Source organism: Vombatus ursinus, unplaced genomic scaffold (genome assembly GCF_900497805.2).
Source record: "Vombatus ursinus unplaced genomic scaffold, bare-nosed wombat genome assembly UNPS02014773.1, whole genome shotgun sequence".
In the NCBI taxonomy this organism is placed as follows: domain Eukaryota; kingdom Metazoa; phylum Chordata; class Mammalia; order Diprotodontia; family Vombatidae; genus Vombatus; species Vombatus ursinus.
This window is the reverse complement of record NW_020954551.1, coordinates 33,477,303-33,493,940: the sequence shown is the minus strand read 5'-3', so window position 1 is coordinate 33,493,940 and position 16,638 is coordinate 33,477,303. Positions and strand designations below refer to the sequence as shown.

The following is a 16,638-nucleotide window of genomic DNA, read 5'->3' as shown; positions in this document are numbered from 1 at the left end:
GCAGCTAGGTGGCATAGTGGAGAGAGCACTGGGCCTAGAGCCAGGAAGACTCATCTTCTTGAGTTCAAATCCAGCCTCAGACATTTCCTAGCTGTTTGTCCCTGGGCAAATCACTTAACCCTGTTTGCCTTAGTTTCCTCATTTATAAAATGAGCTGGAGAAGGAAATGGCAAACTGTTTCAGTACCTCTGCCAAAAAAGCCCCCCCCGCAAATAGGATCATGAAGAGTCAGATGTGACTGAAAACAAAAAATGACTGAATAATCAACATAGCGCAACTAGGTGGCTGCAGTGGACAGAGTTCATTCAGTAAGACTGAATTTTCTTGAGTTCAAATATGGCCTCAGACACTTATAGCTGTGTGACCCTGGGTGAGTCATTTAACCTTGTTTGTCTCAGTTTCCTCTTCTGTAAAATGAGCTGGAGAAGGAAATGGCAAACCACTCCAATATCTTTGCCAATAAAATCCCAAATGGAGTCACAGAGTTGGACACAACTGAAAAATGACTGAACAAAAATTACCAATGTATTTTTTTTTTAAAAAAATGCCAAGTTAAAAAAAATTTTTTTTTTAAAAAGCCAAGATTATGGATCTCAGGTTAAGAATCTTTCTATTCTAGATTACAGGATGCAAATGGAATTTTGGAGTATCTCTAGGTAGGTGTCAGTGTATCTAGTCTTGTGAAAATTTCAAAACTAAAATTGCTTGAATGTGAGATGTGAGTATTAAATTATCAAGAGTGCTTTTAAAGAAAATATAAAAACGTATAGGTGCAAACAAATACTGTCCTTCGATAGTCACCTGAAGATCTTCATGAAATAAACATTTACTGATTATGGAGCACAGAACTGGACCCTGTAGGAGATAAAGTTTAGATAGGACATGTTGCCTACCATCATGGATTTCAATCTAAGATAACACTAAAATGATTGACTAACCATCGTTTTCCTAGATTGCCCATATCACTTTACTATTGCACTGCTTCTTACCAGACACAAACATTATGTTCTTACCACTGGTTGGCTAAAAACCAGTGCTAAAGTGTAGCTTAAAAATGGTCCTTCTGGGGATTTGAGGAGTGGTGAAACATGATGCAATACTACAAGGGAGAAAATCGCAACTAGATCAAAGAAGGATCTAGCCAAATAAGGTTTTTGTTTTGAAGGAGAGAGAATGTTGGCCTGTGGCTAGAAACATGAATTCATTGAAGGTTTCTATAACATGAGGAGGGCTGGTAGGAGGAAAACGGAAAATTCCCTACACATTTTTTCCCTAGAGCTGTCCAGGTTAGTGTTGCCCTTAATCCTCTTATTTTGGCTAGTTGTCTGCAGATCTGCCTTTAATCAGAGACATCATGAATACAGTAGAAAGAACAGCAGTCTACGAGACAGAAGAACCAGTTTCTAGTCCTGGTTTTGGCACCAGCAGTTAAACTTTCAAGTCTTTGGACCTCATCCAGAAAGTAGAGAAAAGGGCAGCTAGGTGGTGCAGTAGATATAGCACTGACCCTGGACTCAAGGGGACCTGAGTTCAAATCTGGTCTCAGACACATGATACTTATTAGCTGTGTGACCCTGGCCAAGTCACTTAACCCCAATTGCCTAGCCAAGAAAAAAAGAAACTAAAGGACAGAGTTAGTCACCAAGCAATGGAAGGACACTTTAGGTCCTCCTGACTCCAAGGCTGGAGCTCTAACCACTGAGCCAACCTAGCTGCCCTCAGTTACCTTCTTCTAACACAACAGGATATACCCCAAACTCTGCCATGTTTCATCATTGTATATCCCTGGGTCACAAAAGGATCTGATTAGTGCAAATCTATCTCCACTCATGGGAAAACTCTCACTCCCTCAATGGGCCTGTCTCACTTTTGCATAGGAAGGACAGCATTATTATAAACAGGTTAGAGCATGTCATAGCGAGAAGAAGTAAATTTTTAACTTTTTGATTATCAAGGTAAGTATTTTATTATAAAAATTATTACATCTCTTGTGAAAGTTCAAATGTTACAGCAAGGTGTAAACACTCCACTTGAGAAAGAAGTGATACTTCTTCCCTTCCAAGAGTTCTCCCCCCCACCCCCCTCCCCCTCCCCCAGGAGGTCTGGTCTCTACAGCACCCTGCCCACACAGAGTGGCTGGGGCTTCTGCATGTGCCAGGCAGGTTGAAGGCAGCCTGCCAACTATGCTCTCTCCTCTGCTCACTGTGAAGAGGAGAATGTAAACCCCAGCCCAAACGGAGAGGCATTTACACACATTTTATATAATATACAAAGAAACCAGCATCCCAGGTGACATGATTCTCATTCCCAATGCTCTCCCAGGCTGATGGGCTCTTGTAGGGGAATGAAGTACTTTGTTGTTTCAATTAAAATAAAAAATCTCCCCCCTTTTTGAGCAAACACCTGATTTCAATTTTGGAAATAGTGAAATTTTGTAACAGTCACACACAAAAAGAGAAGACTGTGCATATGATAGTTGTGGAGAAGGGGAAGAGAAAAAGAAAGTGGAAGAGAGGTAGGGAGGGAGGTGGGGAGGAAATATGGAGGGAGACTCACAGTATTATCCTGTCCAAAAGAAAAGAAGGTCCACTGCAGCACCGGGGATTATACCTGTTGTATATTAGCTAAACCTACTATGGTTATAACTGAATATAAAATTAGATAAATAAAAACACGCCAGATATTACCGTAAACAAGTGAAAGAAATAAGCTAGCAACTGTATGGAATTTAACGATTGTGCTCCCCACATAGGCCAGCTCCAGAGCTCCCCCAGGTGTGTATGGCAGGCACAAAGCCTGAATGAGGGCATCCAGGTTGCTCACGTGCTGACCCCAAACAGCACTGGGTGTGTCTGGGTCTGTATGCAGCCTCACAAGGGCACCCTGCCCCCACCATTAAAAACTCCCCCAAAGAAATTCGTGATGCCCACACATAATCCAAGGGCTGGCAGTGACAGCCCTGCCATCACAAATGCACAGTACCCATTCAGGGACATGTTCTACTGAGCTACCTCCCTGTTAGACAAATGCACCGAATGTGACAGCTAACTTCAGATCCTCTCAGATATGGGGGACAGGAAAAATTAAAATTCAGATGATCCCCAAACCATATTGAATTCCAGCCTCCTTCCTGATAAAACTTATTAAAACCTGTTACGTAGTGGCACAACTGGCCTATCAGATCTGAATTCTTTCTACCCACTGGAGATGTTAATGAATTATGATAAATGGCTAAAAGGGGGATCAAGGGGAGAGAGGTGGACAGCAGCAGAGAATGGATAATCAACCCCTGAATACTCCAGAGCTGGTTGTAGCCTCATCTTTACAGGAGACATCCCTTAATCACAACACATGCTCCAAGCCCACCCCCCCTCCCCAACTCTCCATTTCTTGGTGACTCTAGGATAAAAGAAAGGAAGCATTTGTTTTCTGCTGACAAACCTTGGCTAGATTTGTTGGTGACTGGAATGGTCATTTAAGGGAGGAATGCCCACCTTCCATGGGTGTTTTGAGAACCTGACCCTATTCAGATGTCTGTGAATTTTGTTCCCCCTTATTTTTTCCCATAATTGTTTTCAAATCGAAAAAGATGTCCTCACTGCCAAAGTGACTACAGGTTATGGGCACAATGGGAGATGGAGGCTTGACACAAGTCATTGCACTTAGAACCGTTATTGACCGAAACACCATTGGCTTTTCAACAATGTACCCTAAAGAGCAGGGAGAAACTTCTTTACAGTCTCCACTTTAGACAAGATTTACATCTTCCTCCAAGGCTAGAGGCCAACAATGCTCACAAGTCTTGTTCTCATCATCCAGACCCAATCCTCTGGCACCCTACATTCCCCTCCACAGCAACATGCCTGGCCCAGGATCCAGAGGCCACTGGAAGCAGCTATGGGCTCATCGAGTTCAGTCTGCCCAAATCCAGAATCCCTAGGAAAGTCCTGTCTGAGTTTTTACTCCAGACCCTTGCAGCTGCTGGAGTCTGTATGGATGCACTCCCCCACTACCACGGTGTGGGTAATGCTGTGAATTGGAAACTGTGGATACCCTGGAAGCCTGGAAGGCAGCTGACTGTCCAGAGTTGGGCAGGTTGATAGTCCGTAAGTCTGATGGCAACGACCTAGAATTTTGGGGGAAAGATGTGGAACTCCAAGTTCCTGTGCTGGGCTGAGAAACAGAGTCTGAGGGGAGAGAGTCTGAGGGGCCTTGCAGGGAAGGACTAGCAGCAGCAGAGGGGCAGCTCCTCTTCTGGACACTGCTGCTTCCAGCATGTGGCTGGCTATTGTAATACCCTGGCGTCACGGCAAAAAGTCCCAGTGAGTCTGTGGGTGCGGAGTGGGCAGGGCTGGAATAGGATGTAGAAGAAAGGGAGGATTCCGAAGAACTGTGGGAAGGGGTATTTCCAGACCTCAGTGCTGCAGTGCGATAACTGTATCCTGGAGATTGAGTAGGGTGTCCTTTGTAGGGGGAAGAACTCTGTTGAAGGAGGCTCTGTGACTCTGTCCGTGGACTGTCACACTGTAGGAGCTGGAATGAGAAAAGTGGAAAGGAGCAGTGTGAGGAGTGAACAGGTATTGTACATATATATCTACATATATGTATACATATATATAGATATATCTATATCTATAGATGTAAATTCCCTTTAACTTTGTTGTATACAGCTTTGTATAGAACTAAAAATTTACCAGCCTAGGCTAGCTAACTTTATTAACATGCTCTCAGGGGTGACATGGACAGATACCGAAAAAATGCTTTCAGTACAGTTATATTTCGCTTACATAAATTTATCACCCTAAGTATGTATTTCTAAAGCAGCTATAGAGTACTTAAAGTGATTTTTCACGTGACTTCATGCAACCACATCAAAGCATCTCAATACCTGCAGATGGTAACCACCTGGTGAATGTTCCTTAAGATACTGGCCTAGGCCTATAGCACAGTCCCCAGTGGACAGTTCCTCCTTACCTGGTAGCTATATCTGGAAGGGCTATAAACAGCTGACCCTTTGGAGAGAGCAGAGCTTGTTATCTCTGGGCCTTCTCCCTCTGCAGGATCTGGAAGGTAGAGCAGATAACTTCAACTTGGTTTCTTGGAAGGATAATATAAGAACCTCTCTTTTATGGACCTGGAAATGGACTAGCCTCCCTTTAGGGAGGTTCAATACCAGAAAACAGGCTCCTAGGGGATGAACTTTGGGCCACAGCAATGCCTCCTAAGACACACATGAGGAGCTAGGGAGGATGGTTAGGATTTCTCTTGATGAAGGGAGGATTCACACTGGTAAAGTCATGGAGCTTAGAACTGCCTACTGCCACGACATGTGTTTTCAAAACATTCACTTGTTCCAGTGTGAGTGATATGTTAGGGAACATTTTGAGCATGATTTGAATTCTAAGTTTGTTTCTCGATTTCTTTAAGAATGCAGAAAATGGTACCACTTTACAATGTCATAAGCTGCAACCCTTCCGATTACCATTTCTACAAGCAAATGTCAGGTCTTTGTCAAAGTAAAGTGTCATATTTACTGTGCATCTTCTGGTGAAGTAGGAGCTGTGAGTGGAGAAGGGTTAGTCTTCACCAACTACCCCGCTCCGTCATGGCCTCCAGCCCCGGAGACCTAGAGTTGTCAACTTTCAGAGGGGCTTTACAAGTGGTTGGATGCAGGTCAAACATCACCTGGAAGCCAAGGGCACTGCCACTATTTATTGGTAGTATTTATTTCTTAACCACTTAACATGTATAAAACTTTGCTACTGTTTTTATTAAATTCCTATTTTTTTTCAGTGTGTCACTAAGCTTTTGAGTGTTGTGCCCCTAACTCCATTTTCCCATAAGCCTTTTGGTTTTTAGTATGCAATTTTGCATAGTGTGGTACTTTTCGGGAATGCATGTTACTTGGTAGCAGAACTGACTATATAATATTTTATGGTTCCAGGCTCTCTTGTATAGGTTACCTCATTTAAGCCTCAGGGGAACCCTGTGAGAAGGCACAGTACAAGGATAATTTTCTCCCAACTTTTATTCATTAGAGAAGCTCAGTGACTTGCCTAAAGTCACTCAGACAGGGAACATAAGTGGTAGGACCTGAACTCCCGATGCAGTGCTGCTTCTGGGATCCCTTGCTGCCTCAATAGGTCATAAGCATTTGCCATCCATTAAAGTCTTTCTTTGTATATCCAGCACTAAGCAGGTTGCTTGGTAATGGAAGCACTTAATATACATTTGTTGACTAACTAAAATCAGCTCATTCTTCCTACCTGCTGTTGTCAGAATGAGTGGAATATGGGAGGAAGGCAATAAGTGGTTAACTCAGGGGCTTGTACAATAAATGTTTGTTCTGACTTTCCCCTTTATTGTTTATGGAGAAGAATTTCTAGCTTTTTGGAGAGATCAAAGCAAACTTAAATAGTCAAAAATCAAAATCAAGAGCAAACTAGAAGAATAAAAATGAAAAGATATGGTGTGCAACAGAGGCCAATTCCAACCTGATTAATTTAAACAAGCTGTAAATGTAAAAAAAAAGGTGAATCAGATAAAATAGAAACTGAACCATAATCTTCATTTCTTGGGGAAAAAAAGCAATCAATGATTATAACTAGAATATCAAAAGAGGTCAGAAACCTCCTTAGCCAATAGACAATTCATCTGATCAGAGAGAGAGGACCCAAAGGCAACACCGGGTAAGAACACAAATTTGTTTGTAAATCACACAGAGAAAAATAAGCTGAGAGAAAGCTTGGGCAGATATCTAAATGACAGAGTTGTACTGAGAGAGTTGAAGGAGGAAGCTGGACAGTGGACAACAGATGGACAAGAAATGTAAAGATTCTTTAACAACAGAGCCTCCCGCTTGGCAGCCCCTCCCTGCCCCTTAATGAAAATTAAACTGTCGTGTTTGGGTTTAACACCCCAGCCCCAGCATGTGCTGTATGCAGACATGTCACCATTTTCTGATGGGATGGACTCAAGGTGCAAGAGATGTGCATTTTGGAAAATGGCAGGTATGTGTTCTAAGAATTGTGTTTGACTTTTTTTTTCTCCATTGAGGGGATGGTATCTGATTGAAAGAGGGAAGCTACCAAAAATGCTGGCCTGCTCACCACCCCAAAAAAGGGGGGAAGGGGGCCACTGACACATTTTTTTTAAATGCATGGCAGAAGGAAACATAGATAAGCAGGACCACTTTGAAAGAAATTTATTTTATACTTTAAAATTTTATTTATATACTTTTAAAAAATATAAGTATATATTTATATACTTTGAAATAGAAATCTGTGATTTTTTTCTGTTCTATTGAATATACAAAAATATTCTCTTGGGGGGGTGTTTATGACATGGAAGAAAATGAACATGGGAAGACTAGGTGTACTAGACTAATATACACAGGGAAGATATCTGGGCTGGAGGAACTAATTTTAAGAGCATCTATTCCCATAATATATAAAGTTGAAAGAATAGTAAAAGATGGGAGAAAAAAAATTACCAAAAAAACCAGGTGATTAAGAGGTGATCAATAACCACTACCAACCCATATGCCAACTTTCCCATCTCTACAAAACTTATATTATAGACAATAAGGTCCCAGAGATGCTATTTGTTAATGATGATGACAGCATTTATATAGCACTTTAAGATTTACAAAAGATTTTACAGTTGAGGAAACTGAGGCAGATAGAAGTTAAGTGACTTGCTCAGGGGCACACAGTTATAAGTGTCTAAGATCAAATTTGACTGCAAGACCTCTTGACTATAGGCCCAACCCTTGACTCCATGGCACCAACACTTAGCTGTTGATCTTTTCTAGTTGCATTAAGCCCCAGAATACTGCAAGGGTTCCTAAATAAGATCTATACTCATTAAAAAGGGGTTGGTCTAATCAGGGGTGTGCTACAAAATGTGAGATATGTGCACTACACACTTTTAGGCATAACTGGCTTTAATATTTTTCTCCATTACTTTCTTAAATCTAGATAATTAACAAAACAATAAACCAAGCACTGATTTATAGTGTTTGGAGATTTCTGGGGTAAAATTATGGTGAAAATGTAAAAACTGGGTATTAATAAGCCAGTTTGAGCTGGCTCTAGCTCCTTCCTGGGCTAAATAATCTGCAAAGTTTTCAAAAACCAAGAGCATGAAAATGCCCATTTTTCCAGACTTTGATATGCAGTTAGATGGACAACTTAACGGGCTAGTCCATCAGTACATATACTTTGGACAAACACTACAAATGGATAATAAGCTAGGAGGAAGAGAGAGGGCTATATTATTTTATGGAGCTTGTACATTGTTTTTAATAACCTCAGGCTTCTCTTTAAAATAAAGGTCCACCTTTTTAATGATATTCTTCCTATGATGCTATGTGGCTCTAACTCATGTAATGCCACGAAAGTTTCTGAAGAATTCAAACCGAAGGTCATGTCTCCCAAGAGGGAATGACATAAGGGTAGGTACTGGCAGATTATTACACATTACAAGCAAAGAACCACACAGCAGTAGTGGTATAATGGATATCATGAGAGAAACCTGTGATGGAAAGAGGGGTGAGTCATGTAACCATAATGAAGGATGATCATGGGAAAGCTCATTGCCCACCACTATCCCATGGTATTCTCAAAATGTCAAATGAATTAGAGGAAGTCCCAGTTTGCTGCATGAGCACCCATGGAGGATTTACAAAGTGACAGAAGAACCATATTTATGGGTTGTGATCTGCATCAATGAAGAGAATAACCACATTTACTAGACGGTTAGCCACTCTTACCAAAGCAAACTTATAGGAAGACATTACTTGGGCAAGACAGATCAGAAAAGCCAGTGATGCTCAACAACTTAAAGAGTGTTGGCAGCACAAAACAGGTTAATGTAAAGTTGCAAATTCAAGTGGACAGCAGATGTCTACTGCTTCAAAACTCTGGCCCTTATTGTCTACTTCATCTCCTGAGGCCATGGAAAAGGGAAGGCTTGTTCTTCTCACCTGATTCTTTCTCAGCAGTGTTCTCCCAGGCCGGGGAGGTCTCTTCTTTTTGTGACACCTTCACACTACTGCTACTTCGGAGGACCTTTTTCAGAATGCCCCGTCCCTCTCGGAGACGCTCCACAGATGTGGGAACCATCCTGGGGAGGTAACAAGATACTGTTTAAATGACAACCGAAGAGTTCTCTGTGAACTAAACCCCCGTAAGTATTCTTTAATCTACGTTTAAAAGTCATGTTCCTTGGGACCGATTCCACTAACAAGTCTAGATGTGAAATGGACACTATACACAAACAACTGGAGTGTGACCACTTTATCCCACTCTCAAAGGCAGCTTTATCCCCTTTTCTACCATGTGGACCCTGGCTACACAGCTACTTTCTCACTACCCATTATTTCAAGGCAAGGTTCTCCAAGAGAACCCTGAAGGCTCCAGCCCTTGGTGACCATTCCCCCTCTCCTGTTTGTACCACTCATAGAAAAGAATTTTAAAGCTGAAAACGAACTTCCAGAACATTTGGTCTAGGCTGTTCCATTTCTCGGACAAAAACCTTAGACCCAGAGAGGGAGAGAGACCAGCCCTAGTCTATACAATGAGTTAGCAGCTCAGCTAGGCTCACGGCCTGCTCTCATTGCCATGATGTAAACTCTTATCCTTTAGTAATTGCTCCCTCCTTGGGATTTCTAGAGCACTGATTGTCTAGATTTGTTTATTTGGCACCTGACAATATAAGGTGGCTGATACCTTTTCCCTATGTGTCCTGGGGCAGGGAATTCATCTTATCCCTCTATATATCCACTGCCTAGCACAGCATTGAGCACAAAAGAGATACTCAATAAATGTAATGACCAAGGAAATCATCAGAATGGAACCAGGCTAAGCTCCTGACTTACCTCAAGAGCAAATGAGCAGAGAAGGTCGTGGTGGTGGCCACTACATTCAAAGTTAAATGCTGAAGGGCAGTTTCTTGGATTCAGTGGCCTTTCTTAGGTTAGCAGTGAGGGTGAAAGCTGTGGTTTGGTACCATTAGACTGACTGACTGAGAGGAGGAAGGAGGTTGCTCTCTAAGAGAAGCACTCCAGTACTTTTCAGGCAAAATTTAGAATGGCTTTAGAAGAATTCTTCTTACAAAGAATCAAAGTAAATTCACTCCAATACTTACCACCTACTGCTGATATTCTCTTGAGGTCTGCAGTGAGATGAGGAAGTAGTACCCCTGGGGTCTGTAGGGCTTATATCATCCACTGGGGGAACAGAGGAATGGGATGGGGAGAAACCCCTGTGAGGGGAAGATGGGGCTCGGGCTAAAGATCCCTGGACACCATAGGTTTCAGTGTCAGACACTGAGCTATTGCTGCCTTGCCGGGTGGGAGTCCCTGTACATCGTACAGAGTCACCTCCCAAATTTAAAGAGTTCTCCTTGGCTTCCTGTTTCCGTTTACGGTACTCTAGCAAAGACACCTGGGAAGGAGACAAAAAAACAAAAACAAGGCTTTAAGTAAGAGAGCTCTATTATATCATCAGAAAAGGATGACAAACAGAAAATTAAGAAATGTTTAAAGTGAGACTGCTCTATGTTTGGGACAGCTAGGTGGCACAGTGGAAACAGCACCAGCCTGGAGGAAGGGAGATCAGAGCTCAAATCTGGCTTCAGACACTTATTACCTGTGTGACCCTAGGCAAGTCACTTAACTCTGTTTACCTCAGTTTCCTCAACTGTAAAATGAGCTGGAGAAGGAAATGGCACATCACTCCAGCATCTTTGCCAAGAAAACCTCAAATGAGGTCTTGAAGAGTCAGATATGACTGAAATGACTGAACAACAACAAAGCTCCAGGGCTCACACCAAAGACATTTAAATCATGAATGAAGCAGGCAAAAGTTCTGGCAACTTTCTGGGTATGAAAGCTAAAGTTCAGCCTCAAGAGACACCTCGTAAGAATGATACAGGAGGAATTAAGATATTAATTCTTTGAAGAATAATGCAAAAGTAGAAGAAGCATTATTATGGTTATTTAGTACCTCAGCACATCAGCTTGATGATGTTCATGCTGTTATGTTTTCAAATCCAGAATATTTCCTGGTGTGTTATTAGGTCAATCACAGATATAGAAATGCAAGGAACCTTAGAGATCATGTAGTACATTACCCCTTCATCCTACAGAAACTGAAAGCTAGGGATTACTCTCCCTGTTTTTCACATGGGAGAAACTAAAGCACGGGGAGAAGTGGTTTCTTGTTTATTCTTTAGCAAGTCAGGCCAATAGATTTTGGTCTTTTATTTTTTTAAAAGCAAGCACTTCTGCTTTGGGTTCTCTAGAAGAAATTTTGTAGCCATGTATATCTGCATATACAGAAAAGGAAAACTATCTGTTGCTTTTATATTTCAGTCATAGTTCTTCACTAGTGGAAGAAACATGAAAATACTTACCTTTTTCCTTTGCGGTGGGTTCTGGGGGGCAGGCTTGACTCCATCACTGGCCTTCTCACCACAAGGTGACATTGATCCACGTGATATATCTTTAATTAGACCGTGTTCATGTCGGCTGGAATACCCTTCTGCAGGAGAGCTACAATATCTCCCATCAGAATTTAAAGGTTTCCTATCTCCCACCAGGGGAGAACCTCGCAACAGTCCATCTGCTCGAGGCATAGCGTTCAAAGGTGAGAAGGCATACATTAAATTAAATTCTGTCCGAAAGGCCTGGTCTGAATTTCTTAGAAGGGTCTGCTGTCCATCTCCATTATTGCCTTGATGGCTGCTCTCGGATGTGGGAGGGATGGAAGGCTGAGAGGCCAGGTCAGATGGACCCGGGTTGAGCAAGACTTGTCTCTCCAGGCAGTTGTTAGTGTTAGGCTCAAGGTATCCTACCTTTGCCAAATCCAGGTCTGTCCGGAGACCAAGCTGGAAAAACAGAAACCAACGAAGACATGGGGTAGGGGAGAAAGTGAGAGGGGCAGAAAGGAAGGGAGTAAAGGGTACAGGTGAGAAAGTAAGGCAGAAAAGATGGGGTGATGGTAGTGGAGGAAAGAAAACCATTAATGTCTGCAAAAGCTCCACATAATGACAGTTACACAGGCCAGATGTCTAATAAACCCCCAGCTTTTCCCTACACTGCTTTATGTCTTTCCAGAGGAAAGCACTCAGGAACTAAGAATTAAAGAATTGGTCAAATGAGACTATCTCATCTGCTCAGCTTTTCGAGTTTGCTGAGTCACCTTGCAATACAATAAGGGACTTGCAGTAAAATAAGGGAATTACCTGAGCCCCATGCACGTTATAGAAGTGAGACTGGTGTCTTAAGATAACTGGCTCCTGATGTATTCATTTCTAAATTAATACTGATGGAGGCTAGGAGGGGGAAGGGCGAAGGAAAGAAGGGTGGGGGGAGAAGGAAAGGGGAGTATTTAAGTTACTAGTTCAATAAAGATGAATGGTATTAAAGACATCAACCAACCAGTACTTCCTTCAGTCATTTATCCATTCATTTTCACTGTTAACCAGGTCTGTTTTACATCCACCTTTATGATCATTCAATTCTTAGCTTACCAACTAGGTAAACACATCAGCACACCAGAAGAGCAATACATAGCCCCACTATACCACAACATTCCAGAACCATCCATGCACCTAAACTGTATCTCATCAGCTATGTCATTACTTTACAAACTATGTACTGCTTACAAATTGCCATCAAAACATATACACGTTGACAGTCAATTTCCAACAATGGATCAGTTGTGTAATCTCTACTGAAGGAAGACATCATTCTTAACTATTGATATTCCTTCTACATAGAAAGGTATACCAAGACACTGCATCACTACAGCACCTAAGGGTCTTGAGCACCAGAAAAAGACAGATCTCTCCCTCTTACATTAAGTGCCAAAACATATCTTAACTTCCTCTCCATTAGAACACCACCACCTTCCCCTTTCTGAGACTATGATATGATCTATATCTATCCCATGGTTTCAATTTTGGGACTTGAAAATATATTTTGGAAGATTTTACACTTTTTCATTTATGAAGCTCTGGCACCAAAACCTTCACATGTCTGGCTAAGACATGGTTGGTCTTGCTGCTATTCACAATGCTACTTGGTAGTCAAGTCAATGAAACCACTTGGTAAAAGGGCAGCTAGCAAAGGCATCGATGCCTCATCTCAATGAAGACCTTGAGATTTATTTAGTAGTTCTCTGCAGTGTTTGGCATTAGCTATATCAGGTAAAGGCAGTCAGTCAGGGAAGTAGCTCAATCTAAAAGTCAGACGGCAGAATAATCATCTCGTCCTCAGAAAAATACTCAACACCCAAAATACAAGTAAATAAAAGACTTATGTTTCTCCTGTGGTGCAGCAGGGACAAGCTATTTTTCACCAAACTAAGACCAGTCCCTTCCTCTCATGAGCTTGAAAATATAAACACAAAAATAACTTTCAACTTCTGGTTCAGTTAGTTTCTCCTCTCCTAAAACTGCCTGGGAGCTCCCTTTCTTAATTATTCCCTCTTCTCCGAGGTTCTCAGACATTTTTCAATATGCCTTCAAACTTAACTTCAGTACTAAACAATTCTTTTCACAGGGCGATTCCTTTGCTATCCCACATGCAAACCACACAATCACTTGGCTTTCCTTGATCTACATTTTGATAATCCAGAGCAGTCACACATTCTAAGATTCATTCAACTTACTGGGAAAGATCAGCCACCCTCCAGCCCATAACCCCATTCACACTCTTCCCTTGGTCCCTCCCCACACACTCAGGTCCACACTCATGCACACTCACTCTCAGCCTCCGAGTGTGATTGAGATGGTGTGATAACTACCTCGGGTGACAGGGACTCGGGCCTATGCGCAGGGGAACTCTCAGGGGAGGATATGTTCTAGAGGAGGGAAAAGCATCTTGTTATTCATCTACTCAAAGTCAAGAAGCAAAACAAAAAAAAAATAAAGTAAAAGCAAGCATAGATGTTAGCCATGACTTTTCTTATCAGAATGCATAGGGGAAATACTCAACCGTAGAACTCATCCCAATGGTTAATGACTTGGTACATTAAATGCTTCCTGGTGCCTTAGAAAGCATTTAAATCAAATCAACTGTTATTTTTTTCCATGCTATAACTAAATATCCCAAGGGGATACTAGTTAAGTTTGGCACGGTTCTACAGTATGATATTTCTTTATATTCTAGATCAGAGGTTGGCAACCTAGGATTTGTGAGTCATGAGGTGGAACCTGACTTAATTATTGGTGGCATTCTATCTTCCCCATTATCTAAACTGTTTCCTTAATTTTTTTTCATTTCCTTCTATCTTTCAGCTGACTATGAGGTGAGGGGCACAAGGGGTAGGAAGAATGCTGCGTAGGTCCTAGTAGCATTCTGGACTAGGGAAATTCCTGTTCTGAATAGGTATTTCAAGGGATATGCATTAGGAATAAGGAACTTCTAGCCTAAAGGTAATAGTTGGTCCTTAGCTTAATTTCTTATAACCCACCATAACCTTTTTTTCTCCCAAACAAGTATCTCTCAGGTTCCCATATCACCTCTCCCAGATACTGAAATTCACAAAATATATTATGGATCTGAAAGAGTTTCCAATATAAGATGCAGGACCTGATATCTTACATGGAGACATTCTTAGTGCTTTACTCTGAAATGACATTCTCAGAGATAAACATCTTCGACTACTAGGAATTAATCCTTTCTTTTGAATGGTCAGGTGGGCAGGGGAAAATGAAATGGTTGCACTAATAAGACCTAAGCTAACAGAACAGGTGAAGGGAAGAGCTGGTATAATGCTGGACAGATTTTGCCCAAATGGAAAGGTGAAAAGCAGATGGAGCTATGGGCTTGGTAGATGGTGGCCAGCAGTAGAGGGAGAAATTAAGACCATTTCAGCACAGGAGTCTTGATGGTAGAAAATGGAGGGTCTGTGGACCTGAATTGGGGAATTTTTGTCGAGCTATTGGATGGAAGGGAGGATGTAGGCCAAAGCACTGGAGCAAAATCTGGGGAAGGGAGGAAGGAAGGAAGGTTGTAGGGATCAGGATCAGGGATAGGCCTTTCACATTTAACTTTGTTTCCTAACGTCCCTACTTTCTATTGGCTCCAAATGTCTTTTTGTCTTGGTGCTGAATAACTTCATTTCCCAGCCTCTCCCTCCCAAATCCAAATTATTACATTTTTCTATTAAGTTTATTTGTTATGAAGAAAACATTCACATTCCCTATTCTTTTAAATTTATAAAGTGGGAAAGTTGAACCTGTTTGACTTTCTTCTTTCAAAAACAGAACTCCTCACAATTAAGCTGTGGTCTGTTTTCCCCTGTGAGTCTAATGCTTCAAAGACAAAGGACTCCCCCTACCCCTGGACTAGAATATAGGAAAATATGGCAATTAGTGCAGTGACATGGAAGAGGCCAGGAAGGTGAAGTTTTGCTTTACTGATAAGAAAAGCTTTAATTTTCCTTAATTAAATCAGATTTTAGAACAGTTGTTAGTGCTCTCTCCTTCCTAAAATTATTTTGTATTGGCTTATCTATATACATGTATTCCCTTAGTAAAATGTAAGCTCTTCATTGACAGGCACAATTTTGTTTTTTTCTCTTTATGTCCAGTGCCCAGCACAATATTTAAATGTTTGCTGATTCCAATGCTTTTTGGTTTTTGGAGAGAGGGATTATACCAATCTATGCAAATAGTTTACTAAATATTGTTTTGATGTTATACTAAGAACAACACTAGTTTTAGGGGGTTGGTAATAAGAGTCTCCTACTACATACAACAAGAGGTATATCAAGTTTAAATTTAACTGACATGGAAGGGAAATTACTCTTCAGTTTCTAAATTCCTTCTTGATAGAGTAAAAATTAGATACCACCATGAAAGATTAAATGAATAGGCACAATCTAGACTTATTTGTGGACTGTTGCAGCTGGGAGGCTTTGGTGTCACTGTGTCCCAGAGCAGCCAGAGAAACTCAAGAGTCCTTTCAAGTGGTGAAAAATGGGAACAAAGGGCTGAATGGCTAAGTTGATTCTGAAAAAAATATTTGGTATTAATAAAATCAATAGAGATTTGGTTCCTATTACTATAACTCTTTCTCCCCTAGGAGAACTTTATTCTGTGAAGTCTTTTTACTGTGAAACTTTTAATTTGTTAACTGAAGAGTTAGCTTCACCTACAAACATAAGTGAGGCCAAAATTCAAATAGACTGAATTGGATGGTTTAATAACCAACTCCAAAGGAATCTAGTGAAGAGTTAATTGTAGCTTACATGGCAAAATCTCTGGGAAAATTACATTGCAACCAGAAAGATATATTCAAAAGAGCCTTCTCCAAAGTGGTATTCAATGTGCTCCATTCAATCTAGGCCTGGGAAGGCCATTTCCAAGGTTGCAAATTTGTGTGTAATACACTGTATTTCTGAGCTGGCATTATATGATTCACTGTGTTGCAGGCCAAGCACTCACCTAAACTCTGGAGGGAGGGCAGAGATGCCTCAGTGATCAGCTAGAATACTCACGTCTAACCGAGAACACCTGGAGGAGTAAAATCTACATACAGCCAGAGCCTTAGGGGCAGAGCTGAGCATGCTCAGTTAGAACAGACTTTGCTGAAAAGCAGGAAGAGATGGTGTCTTTTTAGTT

At 41.4% G+C, this 16,638-nt stretch overlaps 1 protein-coding gene across 9 annotated transcripts in view; it reads right to left on the bottom strand.

The window, feature by feature from the left end:
• Positions 1-2,083: 2,083 nt before the first annotated feature.
• SETD5 (SET domain containing 5) overlaps positions 2,084-16,638 on the bottom strand; it is a 74,742-nt gene continuing 60,187 nt past the window's right edge. For 6 of the 9 annotated variants that reach the window (XM_027864053.1, XM_027864054.1, XM_027864057.1 and 3 more), the window contains 6 exons: positions 13,815-13,871; positions 11,419-11,892; positions 10,150-10,448; positions 8,987-9,126; positions 4,975-5,063; positions 2,084-4,533 (listed from right to left, as the gene is read on the bottom strand). In XM_027864053.1, coding sequence (XP_027719854.1) covers positions 3,937-4,533; positions 4,975-5,063; positions 8,987-9,126; positions 10,150-10,448; positions 11,419-11,892; positions 13,815-13,871 — 1,656 coding nt within the window. In that variant the 3' untranslated portion in view covers positions 2,084-3,936. The remainder of the gene's footprint in view (positions 4,534-4,974; positions 5,064-8,986; positions 9,127-10,149; positions 10,449-11,418; positions 11,893-13,814; positions 13,872-16,638) is intronic. The other 3 variants (XM_027864062.1, XM_027864060.1, XM_027864061.1) reach the window with 1 other exon arrangement.